The sequence below is a fragment of the Podarcis pityusensis genome, assembly GCF_964106645.2.
Source record: "Podarcis pityusensis genome assembly, chromosome: 2".
In the NCBI taxonomy this organism is placed as follows: domain Eukaryota; kingdom Metazoa; phylum Chordata; class Lepidosauria; order Squamata; family Lacertidae; genus Podarcis; species Podarcis pityusensis.
In genome coordinates, this window is record NC_138029.1 from 93,306,276 (window position 1) to 93,327,310 (window position 21,035).

The 21,035-nt window shown below is 42.5% G+C and overlaps 1 protein-coding gene across 2 annotated transcripts in view; it reads left to right on the forward strand.

The window, feature by feature from the left end:
* SUMF1 (sulfatase modifying factor 1) overlaps window positions 1-20,910 on the forward strand; it is an 87,231-nt gene extending 66,321 nt beyond the window's left edge. The window contains exons 8-9 of one of the 2 annotated variants that reach the window (XM_080995858.1): window positions 1,293-1,352; window positions 20,376-20,910. In XM_080995858.1, coding sequence (XP_080851984.1) covers window positions 1,293-1,352; window positions 20,376-20,411 — 96 coding nt within the window. In that variant the 3' untranslated portion in view covers window positions 20,412-20,910. Of the gene's footprint in view, window positions 1-1,292; window positions 1,353-8,350; window positions 11,279-20,375 lie in introns of those variants that run through there. The other variant, XM_080995857.1, reaches the window with a different exon arrangement.
* The last annotated feature ends 125 nt before the right edge of the window (window positions 20,911-21,035 follow it).

Genomic DNA, 21,035 nt, shown 5'->3' on the forward strand with positions numbered 1-21,035 from the left:
TAATCTCTTTCCAGGCCTTTTATTTGGTGCCTTGGCGAGCAAGGTTGTGTTGGTAGTAGAATACTGGCTTTCCAGGGCTCCAACCATTTGTGATATCTCAGAAAGCAAGTACTTTCAAAAGCAAACAAAATTTCCCCAGAGCCATGTTGTTTAAGAGCATAGGATGAGACCTGCTGGATCAGGCCAAAGACCCATCGAGTCCAGCATAGTGGGCAACCAGGCCTATGGGAAAGGGGGACCTCAGTGCAGCAATGCTCTCCTCACTTGCAATTGCCAGAAACTAGTATTCAGAGGTATACTGCCTATGTCAGTTGAGGTATGGCATAGCCATACCTCAACTCTTTGAATTTGTCTCATATTCTTTCAAAGCCATCTAACTTGGTAGCCATCGCTTGGTAGCCATTGGATGACCTTGGGGGAGCGAAATCCATAGTTTTAAGTATGTGCTGTGTGAAGATGTCTGTTCTGAATCTTCCAACACTCTGCTTCATTGGATGACCCGACTTCTAGCGATACAAAAAAAGGAGAATTCACTTTCTCTGCACCATAATTTTATAAACCTCTGCTGTGCCCCCTGTTACTCACCTTTTGTCCAAACTTAAAAGCCCCAGATATGATAACCTTTCCTCGCAGGAGCATGGTTCATTTTAGTTTTCTACCATTTTCTAGCTGTACAATATCTGTTTAATCATGTGATAGTTAACACGCGTCGTTTTTACCCGTCTAAAAGAGGGAGCGGGGCGAGATCTATATGCTTCTCAGGTCCCGAGCGATATGCTGATAGCGGCACACATTATGGGAATATGGACTACCACCAAATAGGTGAATGTATCACAGTGATGCATCTCTTAAATTGGCACAAATCTTAAAGCTATATGCCATAGGAGCACAGCAAGTTGGACAGAATTCTACTAATTGTTAATACATTTTCAATCCATCATCACAATTTCTTTAGTGTCACTGAGCTCTGAGCAGCATGTTATAAACTTACCCAGGGAAACCAAAATAACATGCTTGCTGCAGACTTGACAGAAGAAAGCAGCAATTAGACACTGATGCAGTCACTGCTGCGCTTTGGCTGGAGCAATTACGCCGGACTGTCTTCTAGTCCTGAGCAATGTAATTATTTTCAAGCTTTTTCAAACCCCCCTCCCCCTCCCGCCTGCCAAGCAGCTGTAGTTTGCTTACACAAAGATTAGAACATCTATTAATTCCTTTCTACCTCTCTGTTGGGTGGTGTTTGCTCCTAGTTTTGTACAGATGATCAGTCATTGGTATTTTTCCATCCACAGAAAGGACCCCCGACCGGGACTGACCGAGTGAAGAAAGGAGGATCCTATATGTGCCACAAGGTAATGCTAAAAGGCAGTTGTCAATCTGCTGCTGTGCAATAGTCTCTTATTTTGTACACCTGAGAATTAGTGACACACAGAGAGAATTGCATCTCGTGATGCACATCTGAAAAGAAGCACTTCTGGGTGGACAAATGTGGGGGGGTGGGGTGGGGGAGATAAAACAATGAACTGTTAATTTGAATTCCCATTTATCTAAGCTGAGATAAAATATCAGTTGTCTCCTAATTTTAGCTTGACGGCAATTTAGCTGTCCCACTTTTGCATAGTTAAGACAGCAAGGAACTTTACAATCTTCCTTTTACTCCAGCGGCCAACCCACACAACTGCTGGCACAAGTGCTTCTTTAAATTGAGCTTCTACTGGGGCCTCTGCAAGTGCAACTGTGTTAAGGATATAAGGAGAATGATGCTGAATCGCAAACAAGGCCCATCTCACTCTCAGGGGTGAGGAACTGGATCTGGTGGGTGAGCCAGATCCTTATCTCCCTGCCCCAGTTTGACAACTATTTATGGCCACCTGATGTCAGTCACCTGATGTCACAAGGATGTCAGGCAACTCAGTTTTGCCTGTGCAGTAGTTTGAAGGCCTCCCTCCCCCTAAAAAACCCTCTGATTGTCAGAGTTTGCATAGCACATGGAGCTATGCAAGTTCTGGGCTTTGCAGGTGCCTCCAGCTGATCAGCGGTGTCTGCAGCTCTTATGGCCCAGGCATGCCTGCACTTTCCTCGTACCTGATGTAGAGCAGGTACGTGTAGCTTGGCCAAAATGGGCTTCTAGGCTAACTGGAAAAGCCTGGCCGGCTAATTAGGCCTGTGGGTTGGAGGTTCCCTACTGCTGACAAATCTAAGCCAGCCCCACAGACTCGTCTGGTGGATGGGCTTCTGGGGATGGCACTGCATTCCTTTCCGCCTCTGAGTCCTCAACCGCATCCCCAGAAGAAGGAGATGATGATGAAGAAGATTATTATTTTGGCAGGTTGATTTAGAGCTATGGTGATTGGAATAAGGTAAAGGTAAAGAGACCCCTGACAATTAGGTCCAGTAGTGGCCGACTCTGGGGTTGCGGCGCTCATCTCGCTTTATTGGCCAAGGGAGCCGGCGTACAGCTTCCGGGTCATGTGGCCAGCATGACTAAGCCGCTTCTGGTGAACCAGAGCAGCGCACAGAAGCACCTTTTCCCTCCCCCTGTTTATCTACTTGCACTTGGATGTGCTTTCAAACTGCTAGGTTGGCAGGAGCAGGGACCAAGCAACGGGAGCTCATCCCGTCGTGGGGATTCAAACTGCCAACCTTCTGATCGGCAAGTCCTAGGCTCTGTGGTTTAACCCACAGCACCACCTGCGCCCCTTGATTGGAATAAGAGGAGTGTACTATTGAGGGAAGAAGCTATTGGTGGGTTGTGTATATGTACCTACCACCTCTCGAAGATCCCAGGACACCTGTACTTTATTTTTTAAAACATGGTCTTACAACCAATTAGGATTCTGGCTCCTGTCACCACTACAATGCCAGGATGACAGCCGAGCGATTGGTTTTCTAATGCGGAGACTCTCAGTTGCTGAGCCTGATGATAGTGTACTTTTTAGGCCTCCAAAATCAAGGATGCTAGCTGTTTTTATAGGATAGTGAACTATATTCTGCAGGATCTATGTAATTAAACAGAGCCCTCAGCTGACCCTACAGTAGTTCACACCCAATCTTGGGTGTTGAGATGTGTTTTAACCTAAGAGGAAACCAAGAGAAAATCTTAGCTAAATGCTTAATTTCCCTTCTTTTCTTTTTTAAAATAGCACGCTTTCTGGCCTGGAAAGTTATTGCAGGTAGGAATGTAAGCCACCTCAGCCACAAAGCTAAATTTAAGATTGTGGGATCTCCAATAATTTTTATGAAGCTAACTTTTGCTAGAGCTGGACTACTCACCTTCAAAGGAAAAAAAGAGGAGAACCTATGACCCTCAAGATTATGTAGAACTCCAAATCACATCAGTCCCAGCCAGCATGGTCAGGGATGATGGGCTCTGTAGTTCAAATATCATCTGAGGTGCCACAGGTTTCCCCTCCTTGCCTTATGGTGAAGAATTGAGTACAGAGACAAGACAAGCATTCTTTGCATTCTTCTCATCTTAAATATGAAAGTTTTGGGAGAAGTTTTTAAATGGATTGTGAAAAAGACTCGTGAATATAAGAGAAGCTAATGATAAAGCAATAAATCCTACATTCTTAGCAACCAGTAATTGATATGAAACACTTCTTGCACAGCGTTGTAATAGGAAATGCATGCTCCTCCATCTCCATCATTTGGCTAATTCCAATGAACCACACAGCATAATTCTTAAAAAAACAACAACACCTAAGTCACAGCTATGACCCCAATTTTATTTATTCTAATTAAAAATTAATCTTACTGTGTTTATCTTTTCATTTGGGTGCTTTGAAAGGTCCTGTTTTAAAACACACTTTAAGATTCTCATCTGTAACCTATCCTCCATAGGAAGCTTACATTTCCTACTTTCAGATCACATGTTCCAGGTTTTATTTTGGGGTGAAATCAATGTCACACATTAATTAGCAGATTTGATTAAATTAACAGCGGCATTGCAGTTTTCTTTACAGATGAGTAATATGGCCCATTTTAGAGTCTACTGAAGATAGTGTAGTCTTTTTTCTTTTCTTTTTTTTTAAGCATGTGAAAAGTCATCTGTTATCTCAGGGTCAGAAAGCACAGTATAACGAAGCAGTGCAGAGACTAAACCTTACTTCTGGATTGTCTATCCATTTCTAGGGTTTAGACATAGGTAAGGTAACTGAGACTAAATCTGCAGGAGATTATCTGAAATAAGCCAAGAAGCTTTCTCTGAATTCTGAAAGTGCCAACCTGAATTATCCCCTCCTGAGCTCATAAACTCCCAACCTCCCTTTCCTCCTATTACTTATAGTAGAATACTCTTCAAAGCCGCTTTTGTTTCAGCACGACAACTGTACAAAAGATTTCATACGCCCAGCAATAAATGTTCGAGGTCAAATGGCATAAGCTTACTTAGAGATCTTATATGCAGATTTGTTCTTTGTCTTTTGCCTGTCAATAAACAGTGTTTGGGTGTGAAAATAAAAGAACCTATAAACAGAGAAACTGACAAAGTGTTATGATAGAAAGCAGGCATACTAACACAACACTTTTCCTTGCTGTCCAAAGATGTCTCCGCAAGTTTAACAGTTCAAAGTGACCTGCCTTTATGAAGCAATCAAAGTGATCTACCTGTAAGGAGCACCACACAAACCTTGCACTTGTATTGCCTTGTGTTTTCCCACCTTATACCTTGCCAGTCCCAAGCTTAACATTATAATATGCGGTTTGTGCCAGGATTTTAAAATTATAGCTTGCAAAAAAGAGCAAAACACAAACACGATCTAGACGAAGGTTACACATTTTTAAGGGCCTATTGAACTTATTTATTGCGACTTTGTTCAGAGTAAGCATAGAATCATAGAGTTGGAAGGGATCCCAAGGGTGATCTACTTCAAGCCCTCTGCAGTGCATGAATATGATTAGGTAGCCCGTCCTGTTTGTTTCAATGTGAGGGTAAAGCACCTGCCCAATTGTGGCGGGCTGGTTTACAGTCTCTCTTCTGCCCACCAATTCATGGAGGCCCTGTGGTCTTACAGTCCTGCAGCTGCCCCCCAGTTTGTCATGGAGGAGGCACTTAAGGGAAATAGGGGAGGTGGTTTCTTGGAGGCACTGCGGGAGGCCGTTCCAGGCACAATGACAACATACCACAGCAACACAGAGATGGAAAGAGAAGTGCCCGGGGCTTGAAGTGGCAGGGTGATGCAAGTGATATCACTGCAGCAGCAGCACTAATCCAGGGCAGGGTGTGTTGGAGAAGCAGAAGCGTCCAAAGGAGAGCACAGCAACAGTGATAGTGTTGAGGGGAAGCCAGATTTTGCTGGTCAGGAAAGGAAATGACCATAATACACAGAACTTGCCTATTGAGGTTCTGGGTACAGAAATATTAAAGCTAGAAGAAGGAAAGCAGCAGTAACCTTATGGTTACAGGCCGAGCTTCGGGAATTGTGGAATGGGGAAAGGGAAATAGATTAAGCAGTAGATGACCAGGGGCAGAGGGAGTGAAGAAAACTGGGACTGTGATGAGTTTGAGAGAAGCTTCCGGAGGGAAAGAGGATTCTCAGCATCAACAGTAGCTGAGAGGAGATATGAAATTACACTGACGTGTGTCTTGTAGCTGATGGTTGTGTTGTATATTCTGGCATGTCACTTTTAGCCCATCCTTGCTATATCAAATTAATTGAATCTCTACACTGACTGGCAATTTTTGAAATCCCAGGGCACAGCTGTATGGTCCACCCTTCCTCTTTCTTAAGTTTTCAGTCAATTAAATAAGATTCTCCTAGACATATGTCATTACCTCTCTGTTCCAGGTCATCTTAATTCAAAGGCAGTTGTTGACCCGTGAGCCGAGTTTTAATGCAGAAGGAAAATGAGTAGTCAGTGTTTATGACTGATCTCGTTTAATGGGAAAAGTCATCTTGATGTCATGCGTCCCAACAACTGCTGACTGTATCAATTTAATCAGTCACATAAGGAAATGTTTGGCTTTTCTAAATGTAGTGCTGCTCAGATAGTCAAACACGAAAAACTGAAAGCAGAACCCTCTGCCTTATTCGGTAAGTTTTTGTCTTCTGCCACAAATTAATAGGGTGGCCACGGGCAAACCAAATCCAGTTATGGATTTGCCTTACAAAGTGCATCAGGTCATTATCATTAATCACTGTCATTAAGTAAACATTTTGGGCTACAGCTCATACAGAAAGGTTGAATCTGTTTATTAAGCTATAAATCCCATTGGGGGTTACTGGCTATAGACTATGAGTGATCCAGCTGTGATCACATGTGATTATGTGCTGCAGGATTAGGCACTGGATGGCCCTTCTAATCAAGATCTCACATGATATATTGTGATAATGTGTGTACTATTTTGAAATAAGCCTCTGTTGGCAAAAAAACAAACAAACCAGTGGTCTGTTATTTGTTTTATTTTATTAGATTTGTATCCCACCCTTCCTCCCAAGAATCCCAGGACAGCAGGTCTAGTCTTTGCATCAAATGCAGATGTGTGTGTGTGTGTGTGTGTGTGTGTGTGTGTCAAACACATATAAGAAATGCAGGTTTATGTCTTTCTGTGCAGGGTAATGGATAATTGGATTTTAAAATTTGCTATACTGTCACATAGCTTCTAAATAGGATCAATAGAAAGAGTTTGGCTGTATAATAGGTGGTTGAGTTTTGCCCCATGAACTAAGGTTTTCTCCCTTGTGCAACCTGTAGCCAGTGCTCACAGCTATCTATTAAAGTCCAAATTAGTTGATTTCAGTGGATCTGTACATGCTGAGCCAGCCTTGCAAATGCTTAAAGCACATACCTACAGTAGGGTTACAGATACACTTACAGGTGTGTTGGAAGTATTCTCAGATAAATACACTCCAACTTGTTGAAACTGCCAACTTTAATGTGTTTTAATAAATATGTAAATAAAATATTGGGATTTATTTCGCGTTAATGGGTTGTATCCAATGGGTGCTTTGCACTAGTGAAAAGCATTTTGCCAGTCGCTCCGACTACCTTCAGTATCATTTCCCAAACTGTTCTAGAGGGTCCCTCCAACTCTCAGCCACACATCTTTTGGATGGCTACAGTGGATTGGGGGTGAGCAGGTAACAAATATTGAAACTATGCCCTCTGTAAGCATAAGAGGGTTTTTTTCCCTAGTTCAAATCCATTTGGATGCAATTTGGAAAGTTTTCAGATAATAGGGATAAGAGGCAATTGCAAGATTATGGAACGAAAATTTGTGTCCTATTAGCTGTATTAGAGGGTGTGTGTGTGTGTGTGTGTGTATATATATATATATATATATATATATATATATATGAATGATAGACCCCATGACCCCAGAATCTCTACTAGGTATGTGGTTGTGGACATCAGGTATGGACACCAACAGCATTTCTCTGTTACCACTTCCCCATCTCTAAATATATCACTGTATCACACAGATACTGCTGCCTTACATATCGCCGCAGCAGATATGCTAAAGGATTACAAGGGGCTGAGATCACTATGGCAACAAAATTCCTATCATTCTCTTACAGCTGCACTTCTCAAAAGATAAGGCAGGCCTCCCCAAGGAGATTGAAACGATTGCTAGGGAGGCGCAGTCCATGACAGAATATTTTTTTTTAAAAAAGGGCAAAAAGTGTGGAGGAGGATTTTAAAAGAAGCTAAAGTGGAGAAAAAGGGACAATTCTTCTTAGAGGCTCATTCAAAGGTGGTAAAACATTGGCACCAAGACCCCTGAGTACTAAAGGGGTTTCAGATCACGCGCCAAGAGACGCATGAAAAGCAGCCCTGGCTTGACTACGTCTTCCCACAGATGCTGCTAGGCAAGGGGAATCATACACCTAGGAAAACGTTACAGGTTTGATAGTCTCCTATGGCAGAAGAAGTGAAGGGGTCCAATCTGTGACTACTTGAGAGTCAGGGTACTGGATGATCTGGAACCATTTCCAAAATAGAACCATAAAATTGTAGAGTTGGAGGATGTTCTTAAAGTCAGAAGGTATTGTTTTGCTTGTTGGAGTTGAGCTCCAGTAGTGTTTGCCTGAGTGAAAAAGCCATGAAATGTGAAACTGGTGCCAAGCCTTTACATCAGTATTGCACAGGAGGAAAGCTAACCATTTTTCTTCTCATCCTAAAGAGGCAGGCTGTCAAGACCATCCCTTTAGCAGACGGGCTAATTTATCTAGTTTATGATTTTTCGTTTCAGGCAGGCACTAATATTTTTTGGGGGAGGGGGCTACCGCACATGTTCCTTGTTGCTGATATAGGATCTCCCCAGTGCAGAGCTACTTTGCCATGTTCAGCTAATGAATTGGCACACTTGAATTGACACCCGTGGTAATGTCGCTATTGTCCCTCTCAGTCCTACTGCTATAGGTATCGATGCACAGCCCGAAGCCAAAACACCCCTGACAGCTCTGCTTCGAACCTGGGGTTCCGCTGCGCTGCCGACACTCTGCCTGACTACTTAAAGTGACAAAGGCTGGCTGGCAGCTGTGGAGGACCGAAAGATCTCACCCGAGGCAAGAAGCGCTTAAGAAAGAGAAGGACCGTGGCTCAGTGAAGGATGTCTTGCTTGGAAAGATGAAAACTGAAATGCTGAACTTTCTGCTTTAATGAACCTTGGCGGGAGGGGGGAAACGGGCTGGATTTCCATTTGTGTTTCCGGAAATCTAGCACTGATGTATGGAGTAATAACTTTGATTGTTTTACGTCTGAGAACTGAGAAGAATTATGGCCATGAATTGAGGGGGTTCTCTCTTAATAAGGAAAAGAAATGTTTAGAGGCAATTGGCTTCAACTAGGAGATGGATTTACAAAAGCAGGAAGTGAAATGCTGCTTTATTTCTTTTAATAATTCAGTGTGTGGCTTCCAAGTGGCCCCCCAATACCAGATATGGCCTCCAGTGGCCAACTTCCTGCAATATTGGAATCAACTTTTGTTTAAATAGCTTCATGGATTACAGTCCTAAATATGCAGGCATCAGTGTATACAGTTTTAATTAGTTGCAAATATGTTTTCATAGAGTGTGTAGAATCCTTATAGGAGCTACAAATGACCCAAATTAGAAAAATGTGCACAAACAATGCATTTAATGTTTCCAGTTTATCATTGTTGCCAAATCTATGGCACTTTCACTAAGGAATGAAACCTATATACATTTAGTTAGGAGTAATGTTGGCATTTCTGGACCAAATGTGATTGTTGGTTGAATGAAAGTGTTGGTGTGTGGAATGAGGAGGGGCAGGGTGAAAATCAGAAACAGTGTACATCAGAGATGGGAAACCTGGGCTCTCTAGGTGTCTTTGGATATTTTCTACCAAACTGCCATTGAACTTTTGCACATCATTGACTTATACTAAGGATACTCCTTTTGCAAAAAGTTCCTTCTCTAGTCAATGGCCCTTTTGGGGGGGAAATACATAAAAAATAATGATAGGGAAAATGATGATGAAAGTAAGTTGTGAGGCTTAAATGTGCTAATATTGAGACCTAGCTATAGAATTTTGAAGCAGTTAGCTAATATCTTTGATGTCACTCGGTCTGAGAACAACTGATAAAGGTGGAAGCCAAAACGTTTTGCTGTAAGAATTTAAAATTTCTGTCTTGTTTCTAGTCACTATAAAGTGTGTGTGTGTGTGTGTGTGTGTGTGTGTATACACGCTAGTCTTCTGGTTGTAAATGGTTTTAACTTTTAACTTATTTTGATTCTGCATTTTATATACAGGTAGTTGTAACCTACTCAGGAACCTTATGATGGGTAAGAAATACAGTAAATCAGGCATAACCAGTGAAGTGCCTTCCAGATGTTTCTGGATTATAACTCCTGACATTCATGACCATTGGCCATGGGGCTGATGGGAGTTGGAGTCATAAGCACATCTGGTGGGCACCATGTTGTTAACCCCTGAAATGCCATTACTGCTAAGGGATAGAGAACCTATGGCACTTCAGCTGTTGTTGAATTCTAACTTCTGTCATGCCTGACCATTGGCTGCTGGGGGTCCATCTGGTGGGCCACAAGTTCCCCACCTTTGACTTAAAATGTTTCTAATCATATGAATTAAGCATCTGTTAATGCTAAGCAAGCTGGTGTGTTGTAAGCTTCTCACATTTCATGATGTTGTAAAATACATGGTTTTAAATTCATTTAATTTGAGTAGCATATTCATTTTTGCCTATCTATTCTACTGTTTTCCATTCTTCTTCCAAAGAAGGATATTGTAGCTGTTTGGTGTTTTGATACAATAGAACTGGATGCCACAGAGACATTTTCACTGTAAAACCATTTAGGGTGGAGTTCTGGGTAGTAAATGTACAGATTTTGACCTTGGCAGAATAACCAACCCAAACCATCAAAGTGACGTGTGTAATGGAAACTGCCAGTATTAGCTTGTATATACCTGCACATGGTGTGGCCTTGTAAATAGCACAAAACTGAGACGAACTAAGTTAATCAACAGCAAACACTTGGATAGTTTTGGCCTTGGTTTCCATGTGTAAAATGGAAGTAAGAAAAAAATTCACTGGGGTGAATGAGACAAGGATGTTAAAGTGCTAGAAGGATTAACAATCACCACAGCCTCATTCTGCCTAATGGTAGGGCCAGCCCTGTATTTGTTTTGCTGACAGTGGGGCAAGTTACAGCAAAGTGCTGGAAAACTGAAGAAGAAATAGCTTTGACTATCTGGTACTGTCTAGACTACATTGTTAGCAGAGAAGCTTATTAAGCAGATAAGAGTAGCATGAGCTTGTGTTGCAACAGATGACTTTTTGCAAGAGTGGCACTGCTTTATACCTCATATTAATCATCACTAAAGCCACCAGCTACCCACAACGACATCTTCAGATGCCAGTTTTCACAAAATGCACAGAATATGAAGCAAACCTTTACCACAAATAGACACTGAGAAATTTGTAGCAGACTTCTGTATCTAATTGTCTTGTTAAGAAAAGCATTAAGAAGTTCATGTCAGAAGTTTAGCATAGAAGTTTGAACATGTCCAGCACTCATTCCTGCCACTATAATGCTCAGGGATTTCTTCACTATACTGGATCTCATATTGAAATCCATTGGTAATTATTGAGCAGTTTCACCCATCTTCAGCTTTCTAGCAAATACATTTAAAGGTTGACAACGCAGTCAAGATTGTTGCCTGGATCAAGCAATGTGCTTTGTTTTCCATGTTTCTTTGGGCAAGAAAAGTGTTTCCCCTTTTTCTTCCTGGTCCTGCAATTTTCTTTTAAAAATACAAAATCAAAATAAATAAATCATGGCTTCTAATTAAACACTCTGTTCCCAGTTGTGATTCTTGCATTGGGCTAATGTTTTGCTTGCTTAGCTATTCAGCGTTTGTGGCATTTCCTGTCCTAAGTAATTGTTGTCAGTCCAGCTGTGAATTTAGCAAATTGCCCTGTGTTCTACTAGGGAAGAAGTGCCCAGCAAGATTTGGAGACGTGGAAAGATGGAGATGGGGATTTTGTTGTTGTGTTAGATTATGTGAGAGGGAGTTGTTTTGATCATAACGGAAAGTGCTCAGCTGTTGCATCATCCCGTAGCCTTTGATTGCACAAGTTTGCTGTCTAAAGTTATCATCAAAGGCTTTCCTGTTTGTGCTGTGGCATAACACTGCAGTAGGCAAGTTGTGTTGGGAAGTGTGCCCCAGTGCAGTTCTCCAGTTATGAACCCTGATTCGTGCGGCAGTAACTGAGAAGCCACTAGGTAAGTAGAACCTTGACTCCCATCCTTCAAGTTCATTCAGCTACACCCTGAAATCTGAGAAAACCGCTTGATCCTGTGCATGCTTACTCAGAAATAAGTCTCACTATGTTCAGTGGGGCTTGCTCTCAAGTATGAATAGGATTTCAGTATAAAATTACAATTCCTGCTTCTCCAGTGGCACAGAGTGATCCTTTGCACTACACCCCCAACCTGCAACCTGTCTCAGTTAACCCAAAACATATCTACAAGCTTAAAACCATTCCTTGGTCTTTCCTGCTGGTGTATCTAGCAATTACTTGTGTATGCCCATAAATAACTAAGCCGCTTCTGACGAACCAGAGCAGTGTGCGGAATTGCCATTTACCTACCTGCCGGAGCGGTACCTATTTATCTACTTGGACTTTGACATGCTTTTGAACTGCTAGGTTGGCAGGAGCTGGAACAGAACAACAGGAGCTCACCCCGCCGTGGGGATTCAAGCTGCCGACCTTCCAATCGGCAAGCCCTAGGCTCTGTGGCTTAGACCACAGATGTCTACAATGTACCAGCATAATGGCAACGATGTGGAGGGGGCACTACTGCACTATGCAAGTAATTTCCCAGTTGTGATAGCACAGATGTGGCTCAATCTGACTATTTAATATGCAAATCATTTAGGTGTAAGAGACCCTTAAACAGGGATTCTTTTCTCACCTTGGTTCCTTTGTATGCCATGATAATGCAGATTTTCTGCCTATCTTGGGTTAGCAGGAATGAACAGTGTACTTGATTGCTTCTGTTTCTCTCCCCCTCTGGTTGTGAGTGAGATGAGCAAACCAGGAAGCCTTGGCTTTGTAGTACATCCAAACCAGCATTCTTGGTTTGCTGCTCCTGAACAAGCCACCATCAGCAAACCAACAACAAGCCATGGCTTCTTGTGACTTGTTAAGGAGCAACAATACATGATCCCTGGTTTGTGTTAAGACATGGTTTCCTGGTTTTCTGATTCTTGACGGGGGACAATCAAAGCAGGTGTGTGTTTATGTGTGTTTATGCACAAGCAGAACCCAAGTCAATATAAGTATTTTGAAACGTCCAATCTTAGATTTAATCTAAATCTAATCTTAAATAGAATTTTATGTGCCTTTTTGTGCTCAATCCCTACAATTAGTAGAATTCAAGACTATGAAGATATATATTTTTAACAGAGCAGAATATTAATTCTTCAAATAAATCTAATTTTGAAAGATTAGTTGGGAAGTAGGGGTGCTGAAAGAAATGCAGTTGTCACTAAATCCTACTTTAGAACATTTATAGATAGTTCAAAGCATTGGTTTCCTGGTACTTTCTGCTGTTTAATATTCCACCAGTATGAAACAAAACAAAATGTTCCCTTCAAGCTCCTGACATATGGCTGAACAAATCTCTTGTATGGGACTAAAGCCTCTTGAATATATTTATTAACAAGTCTGAAAAGCCTTGCTCTTGGATCTACCCACTCATCTGTAAAATCAGAACACAAGTGAAATGGATGGCATCTGAACCAGTAGCTTGTGATTTCATGCCTGTAGAGCTATGCATTTGGTAAGCATGACATCTCTCTCTTGCTCTGGTGCCTGTCAACCGATCTTGCTTGCAATCTTGCTTTTAAAGAGGTACTGGTAATGGTAAGTATTGGGTGAGCAGAGGCGTGCAAGATAGCTGATTCTCTGGCATCCTGGAACTCCCAGCTCCAGTTTTACACAGAAAGCCTGTATTTTACATTGGAAACTGGCTTACCCTAAGGTGAATATAGGACTGCAACCTTCATCTCTTGAAAAATGGTATGTTTAATAGAATGAAACTGTAGGTAAGGAAACCAAGTTAGTCCCTCAGCATTTGTTGATCTTACAGTCAGAGAAGAGAACTCCTAGTTTGTGGCAGCACCTGGTAAGTCAGGGCTGTTCTTCAGCCTAGGGTCTACAGATGTTGATGGACTATAACTCCCATCTTCTCTGATCATTGACTAAGCTGGAAGTGGATCATGGGAGTTGTAGTCCAACATCTAGGGACCAATTAGGAGGGACAGACTGGTGGGGATGGAATGAACAAAGACACTTCATTCACCTAGATACTGCTTAGAGAATATTCTAGAAGACATTTGTCACATTTTACATCTGAGTAATGAACTTTTTGAAAATCTTCTTGTTAAGGGTAGGTAATTCATCCTTTTTTCCGTTCTGTGGTTGTTGGTGTATCCTAAGGTTGCAAACTTGCATTCTGATACAGTGGTACCTCTGGTTACGTACTTAATTTGTTCCGGAGGTCCGTTCTTAACCTGAAACTGTTCTTAACCTGAAGCACCACTTTAGCTAATGGGGCCTCCCACTGCTGCTGCACGATTTCTGTTCTCATCCTGAAGCAAAGTTCTTAACCTGAGGTAATATTTCTGGGTTAGCGGAGTCTGTAACCTGAAGCGTATGTAACCCGAGGTACCACTGTACTAAGGAAGGGACCCAGGGCTAACTTGGCCATGAGACAGACAGCTGATGCTGGGGACCACAGCAGCTTGCCATTCTTTCCCCCTGAGCTAGCCTGCTCTACAGTTCCTGAGCTAACTAGCTGCCCTCAGGTACAATGGAGGATCACCCACGTCACATCAGCATGCTGATCTGTTTGAATTCTGTATGTGGATTGGGCGAGGGTACCATCTTCTCCTTTGCCTCAGGCAGCAAAATATATTGAGCTAGCCCAGCAGGGAGCAGGACTTGGCAGACTCCTGTGGCCAGTAGTGGTGCACCCTGCTGACACTTACCTGGACACGGTTGGGCCAGCAGGGTGGTGAGGTCGAGTCTATGTGGGTGAACAGGAAGGCGCAATCATTCCCCATCCCCCATATGCAGCAGTAACTCCAATAGCACCCCAAAACACACACTACTACTGCCTGTGGCTGGTGCTGGCAGCTGCGAAGGAATGAGTCCGCCCTTAGGTTCTAACACAGGGAGGAATGTTGGTCTGCCATAGTCAAAATAAAAAAATTCCTTCCAGTAGCACCTTAAAGACCAACTAAGTTAGTTCTTGGTATGAGCTTTCGTGTGCATGCACACTTCTTCAGATACACTGAAACAGAAGTTGCCAGATCCTTCTATATAGTGAGAAGGTGGGGAGGGGTATTACTCAGAAGGGTGGTGGGAATGGGTGATTGGCAGATAGCTGAGATGAGCCTGTTGACGACTCTTAACGACTGCAATAGGTCTTACAGGAAAAGGCAAGGGGTGAGAAGGTGAAAAATAGCTAGTCATGTATAATGAGATAAGAATCCAATGTCTCTGTTGAGACCAGGTCTCTCCATGGTTTTAAGTTTGGTAATGAGTTGCAATTCAGCAGCTTCTCTTTCCAGTCTATTTCTGAAACTCCTTTGTAGTAAAACAGCTACTTTGAGATCTTGTATAGAATGTCCTGGGAGATTGAAGTGTTCTCCTACTGGTTTCTCTGTTTTGTGATTCTTGATGTCTGATTTATGTCCGTTTATTCTTTGGCGTAAGGTTTGGCCTGTTTGTCCAATATAGAGAGCTGAAGGACACTGTTGGCATTTGATGGCATACACAATATTAGACGATGAGCAATTAAATAGTCCCGAGATGGTATGTGTGATGTTGTTGGGGCCAGTAATGGTGTTGTCCGGGTGTATGTGGCAGCAAAGTTGGCATCTGGGTTTATTGCAGGCTCTGGTGCCAGTGTCCGTGTTAAGTCTGGTTGTAGTATTATTGTGGGTTAGGAGTTGTTTAAGATTGGGTGGCTGTCTGTAGGCAATGAAAGGTCTTCCTCCCAGAGCTTGAGAAAGAGAACAACGCATCATCAGAGACCTACAACCTCTCCTGGACAATGACAGTTCTCTTTCTCAAGCTCTGGGAGGAAGACCTTTCATTGCCTACAGACAGCCACCCAATCTTAAACAACTCCTAACCCACAATAATACTACAACCAGACTTAACACGGACACTGGCACCAGAGCCTGCAATAAACCCAGATGCCAACTTTGCTGCCACATACACCCGGACAACACCATTACTGGCCCCAACAACATCACACATACCATCTCGGGACTATTTAATTGCTCATCGTCTAATATTGTGTATGCCATCAAATGCCAACAGTGTCCTTCAGCTCTCTATATTGGACAAACAGGCCAAACCTTACGCCAAAGAATAAACGGACATAAATCAGACATCAAGAATCACAAAACAGAGAAACCAGTAGGAGAACACTTCAATCTCCCAGGACATTCTATACAAGATCTCAAAGTAGCTGTTTTACTACAAAGGAGTTTCAGAAATAGACTGGAAAGAGAAGCTGCTGAATTGCAACTCATTACCAAACTTAAAACCATGGAGAGACCTGGTCTCAACAGAGACATTGGATTCTTATCTCATTATACGTGACTAGCTATTTTTCACCTTCTCACCCCTTGCCTTTTCCTGTAAGACCTATTGCAGTCGTTAAGAGTCGTCAACAGGCTCATCTCAGCTATCTGCCAATCACCCATTCCCACCACCCTTCTGAGTAATACCCCTCCCCACCTTCTCACTATATAGAAGGATCTGGCAACTTCTGTTTCAGTGTATCTGAAGAAGTGTGCATGCACACGAAAGCTCATACCAAGAACTAACTTAGTTGGTCTTTAAGGTGCTACTGGAAGGAATTTTTTTATTTTGACAGGGAGGAATGTACAGCAAATCAGCTGCTGCTGTAAACCTCTCTTCGTTCTAGTCTGCTACACTAGCTATCCCCAGCTCAACAGAGCCTATGGAAAAGGCTCAAGAGAGCCTATGGAAAATGGCTATGAAAGAACCATCTGAGCAGGTAAAAAAAAACACCCCAAAGCCTTGACTAGGCCATTATTTTTTTGGTTGAGTGGCTAGCTGTGCTGATCTATGTCTATCCCTCTGGGTCGTCCTCCATGCATCTTAGAATTTATAAGCAATGAACGGCATTTCAATGCCATTTTTATTTTACCCCCTCAATAAAAAAATAAATTCTATGGAAGACAAAAGTGTAGCACTGAGGGTTGTGGAAGGTAGGGAAAATAATAATAAGCTCACACTCTAGGAATAAATGAGTGGAAACATGGGTGAGGAACCAGATGTTGGAGTGCAAATCCCATAATCTATCTGTTGTCCATAAGACGGACTGATATTATTATTATTACCACCCTTCATCCGAGGATCGCAGGGGGCTTTACAATATAAAAACACAACAATACATACCATATGGGACGCAGGTGGTGCTGTGGGTTAAACCACAGAGCCTAGGACTTGCTGATCAGAAGGTCGGCGGTTCGAATCCCTGCAATGGGGTGAGCTCTCTTTGTTCAGTCCCTGCTCCTGCCAACCTAGCAGTTTGAAAGCACGTCAAAGTGCAAGTATATAAATAGGTACCACTCCGGCGGGAAGGTAAACGGCGTTTCCGTGTGCTGCTCTGGTTCGCCAGAAGCAGCTTAGTCATGCTGGCCACATGACCCAGAAGCTATACGCTGGCTCCCTCGGTCAATAAAGCGAGATGAGCGCCGCAACCTCAGAGTCGGTCACGACTGGACCTAATGGTCAGAGGTCCCTTTACCTTTACCTTTACATACCATAGTAACAATCAAAAACCATACCCACCCCCAGTTTAAAAGGCCATAGATTGTTTAATTAGCCAAAGGCCAATAACAGTTGGAGTCTAGCAACATCTGGAGGACAACAGTTATCTAAGCATGATAAATCTTAGATCATACATGGGAAAGTGTGGGACAGTTTTGCAGCAGAGATTTGTGAGAAGGGGCTATGATTTCGATTTTGAGGCAGGGATAAGAGAGATTGCAGCTGCTTCTCATGAATCTCTGCCACAAGATTATTCCACTATTTATTTTGTATTTTCCAAATAGATTTATTATGCTTAGAGCAAACTCTAAGGTGCACCTATATGCAAGTCGTCCAGATGGTAGAAATAGGAGCTCCACTGCACCTCTTTAACTGTTGATTCTGACTGGTGTCCATACCAGAGAAAAGATTGCTAAAAATTTGCTTAGTAGATAGAACAAAGCCAGCTCTGCATGGCCAAATCAAAACCTGGTATTAAAGGATAGTGCAGTCAATTATTTCATATGGTTTTTCAGTAAACTATGTTCATTGATACAGGAAGTCTTCTGCAGAGGAGGAATTAAAAAGCAACAACAGCTAGATATGTATAAACAAAGTGATTTGTCATCTTTGGATACCACTAGAACTGCCCCCTGGTATACTATGTTTAAATATCAGCAGGGCCATGAAATTACTTTACTGTTTTGAAAGCTTTCAGCCCCGCTAGCTCAGATTTCATTTGATGACCTCTGCAATTTTTAGATGAAAGACACAGCTATATTCCTTACGTTTGGAAAGGAATATGGAGGTGAGGAACTCAGGAGTGCATTGCACTATTTGTCTTGCTGCCCTGTAGTAGAATGGCAGCATTAAGGTGTCACAGCAAATCTCCAGTATTGGAGGCAGTAAGCTTCTGAATGACTGTTGGGAATCACAAGTTTTGTTGGGCTTAACAGCTGCTTCCTGCAGACAGCTGTTTGGCCAATGGGATAACAGAAAGATGGATCAGATGGGCCTTTGAACTGATATTATTATTATTATTATTATTATTATTATTATTATTATTATTATGTTTGTTTATACATACCCCAGCCACTCTGGTCGGCTTTCAACAGAACATTAAAAACAGAATAAAACTTCACACTTTAAAAACTTCCCTAAACAGGGCTGCCTTCAGATGTCTTCTGAAAGTCAGATAGCTGTTTATCTCTTTGACATCTGATGGGAGGGCGTTCCACAGGGCGGGCCCACTACCGAGAAGGCCCTCTGCCTGGTTTCCTGTAACTTCGCTTCTCGCAGTGAGGGAACCGCCAGAAGGCCTTCAGTGCTGGACCTCAGTGTTCGGGCAGAATGATCGGGGTGGAGACGCTCCTTCAGGTATACTGGCCCGAGGCCGTTTAGGGCTTTAAAAGTCAGCACCAACACTTGGAATTGTGCTCAGAAAGAGCAGCTCTCTTTTTACACTTTTAAAAGACTGGTTCAGAAGTAAAGAAACTTTAGGAAAACTATGGTGGTTTAGAAGAGGCAATAGTGTATTCACGTCATTGCTGAGAACTAAGCCTGGAGTAAACACCACAGAAGAACTGCAGTTTTGTTACTGACTCTTAGCTGCTTAAAGCCAAAGCTCATAAAGGGGGTGTTTTTGATCTCACACTTGAATATGATGCAGAGTTACAGCTGACTCTGCTGCTGCTTTCCTTCCCTGCTCATCACACTTGCTGCGTTCATTATCTGTGAAGTACACACTGCACTGCTCATATCACTTCTTTGTTTGAAAGATCTCTTCTTCCTGCCTGTGAAGAGATCCCAAGCCAGGTACAAATAGCACAGTCAATAAAAAATGAAATCCAAACCACAACTACAAATGCTATATGAAACAAATTGCTTTGGCTCTGGTCCTGGCACAAAACCATTATTCATTTCAGTGGCAGTCATAGGTTACGCCCTTAAGCGCAAAGCAGGTGTAGTTGAGAGAACTATTTGCAGCCAAGTTGCATTTCTCCATTGGGATGCTCCCATCTACTAAGGCGCTCCAGTTTTTCCAGAAAAGGCATCATAATCATTAGACCTGCCTAACTGTATGTTAACTTATTTTGCTACATTGGCCTATTATCTTTGGCATATTACACACACGTTTTTGGAACGTCTTCTGGGTTTCTGCACTTTGTGGGGGTGGGAGGCTATCTGAAAAATACTTCCATCGTGCCATTCTTGATTGTGGCTGAGCAATTTGTCGGAAGATTCAGGACAGAGAGAATAAATCACTTTACACACTGCATAGTTCAGCTATGGAACTCACCCCCACAGAAGGGCCACCCACAAACTAGGGTGGCTTTTAAAAAGGATTAGAAAGAAATCGTGGACAAGGCTAACAATGGCTAACTCCACTATTAGAAGGGGCATGCCTCTGAACACCAGTCACTTGGAATTGGCTTCCCACAGGCATCTGTTTGGTGCCTGTGAGAACAGGACAGTGGACTAAAAGGTTTGACCCAGCAAGCTCTTCTTGTGTTCTTAAAGGTATAAATGTGCACCCATACACACAATTGTAATAATTATAATAATTCTGTATCAGAAATCTAAGCAGATAAAATACTTCTGAATGCCTTTATAACAACGACGCAAGCTGTTTGTGCTTGTGGATTTTGACACAAAAAGGGAAGAGGAAAAGTTTGAAGTGTTACATTGTAAGTGAACATTCATTTTTAAAGGGGGAAGTGGTTCCTCCCCAAAAGTGGCTAATACTTGAAGTAATACAATGGACACATGTCGGTGTATAAAACGAAAAGGGAAATGTCTGACAGGGCACTGAATTTCAGACTGCTTACGTGGCGCCTCAAAAGGCAATGGTAGCAGTCATGTTATGATAAGATTAGCTAATCTTCATCTGTCCACTGTGACCCAGTTGGTTTCCCAAACTTGTCTCACAAAAAAGAAAAAAAGAAAAAAGTGTACTGGGTAAAGTAAACCTGTCACAGGCAGACCGAAAATGAGAGCAACACCCATTATCCTCAAAGAGAACAAACTTTTCTCTTTACCCCAACATCCCCCCCACCCAATTTGTTCCTTGTTTCCTCTGTATAAGCATGGAGTTAACGACTATGGAACTTTCCTTTACTAACTAGAATGCACAGCTGATCCAGAGCAGAACTCGGCTGCTGAGGAACTGTATTTTCCCAGCTAAAAAAATCTAACAATATGGAGTTGCGATGAAAATGAGATTCCACTGCCCACCTCCACCTTCACTTCCATCCACCGAAACACGAGGTCTTTTGCGGTAATGAAGTTGTTATGAATTGCTGGTGTGGGAGTGCTTTGCTTCAGGAGTCAGCCTGGTGGTAAAAGTGGGTGGTTGGCAAGCTCATATCCCCACCCAAGCTTTTGCAGCAGAGATGCGATCAAGGGGACAGTTCAGACTTATCTTACAAAGTCAGATAGATGCCGAGCTAGTTATGATGCTTGTCATTGCAAGGATTAGCATGGCTCTTGGCGGGTAAGGGCCATAGCTTAAGGTTACCAGATTTATTTCAATGAATCCAGGGACATAATCAATCAATCAATCAAATTTTTTTTAAAAGAGGAAAAAAGTTATTTAAAAAATAAAAAAACAATATATTCTCTTCTGTGGTCTCCTCTGTTGTGCGGCCTTCCTCTGGGTCCCAGCCTTTCTTGGAGCGCTAGCTGTGCTTCCCCCCTCCCTCCCTCCTTGCACTGTGATCCCCTACAGGCTTACGTGGGAGTAAGC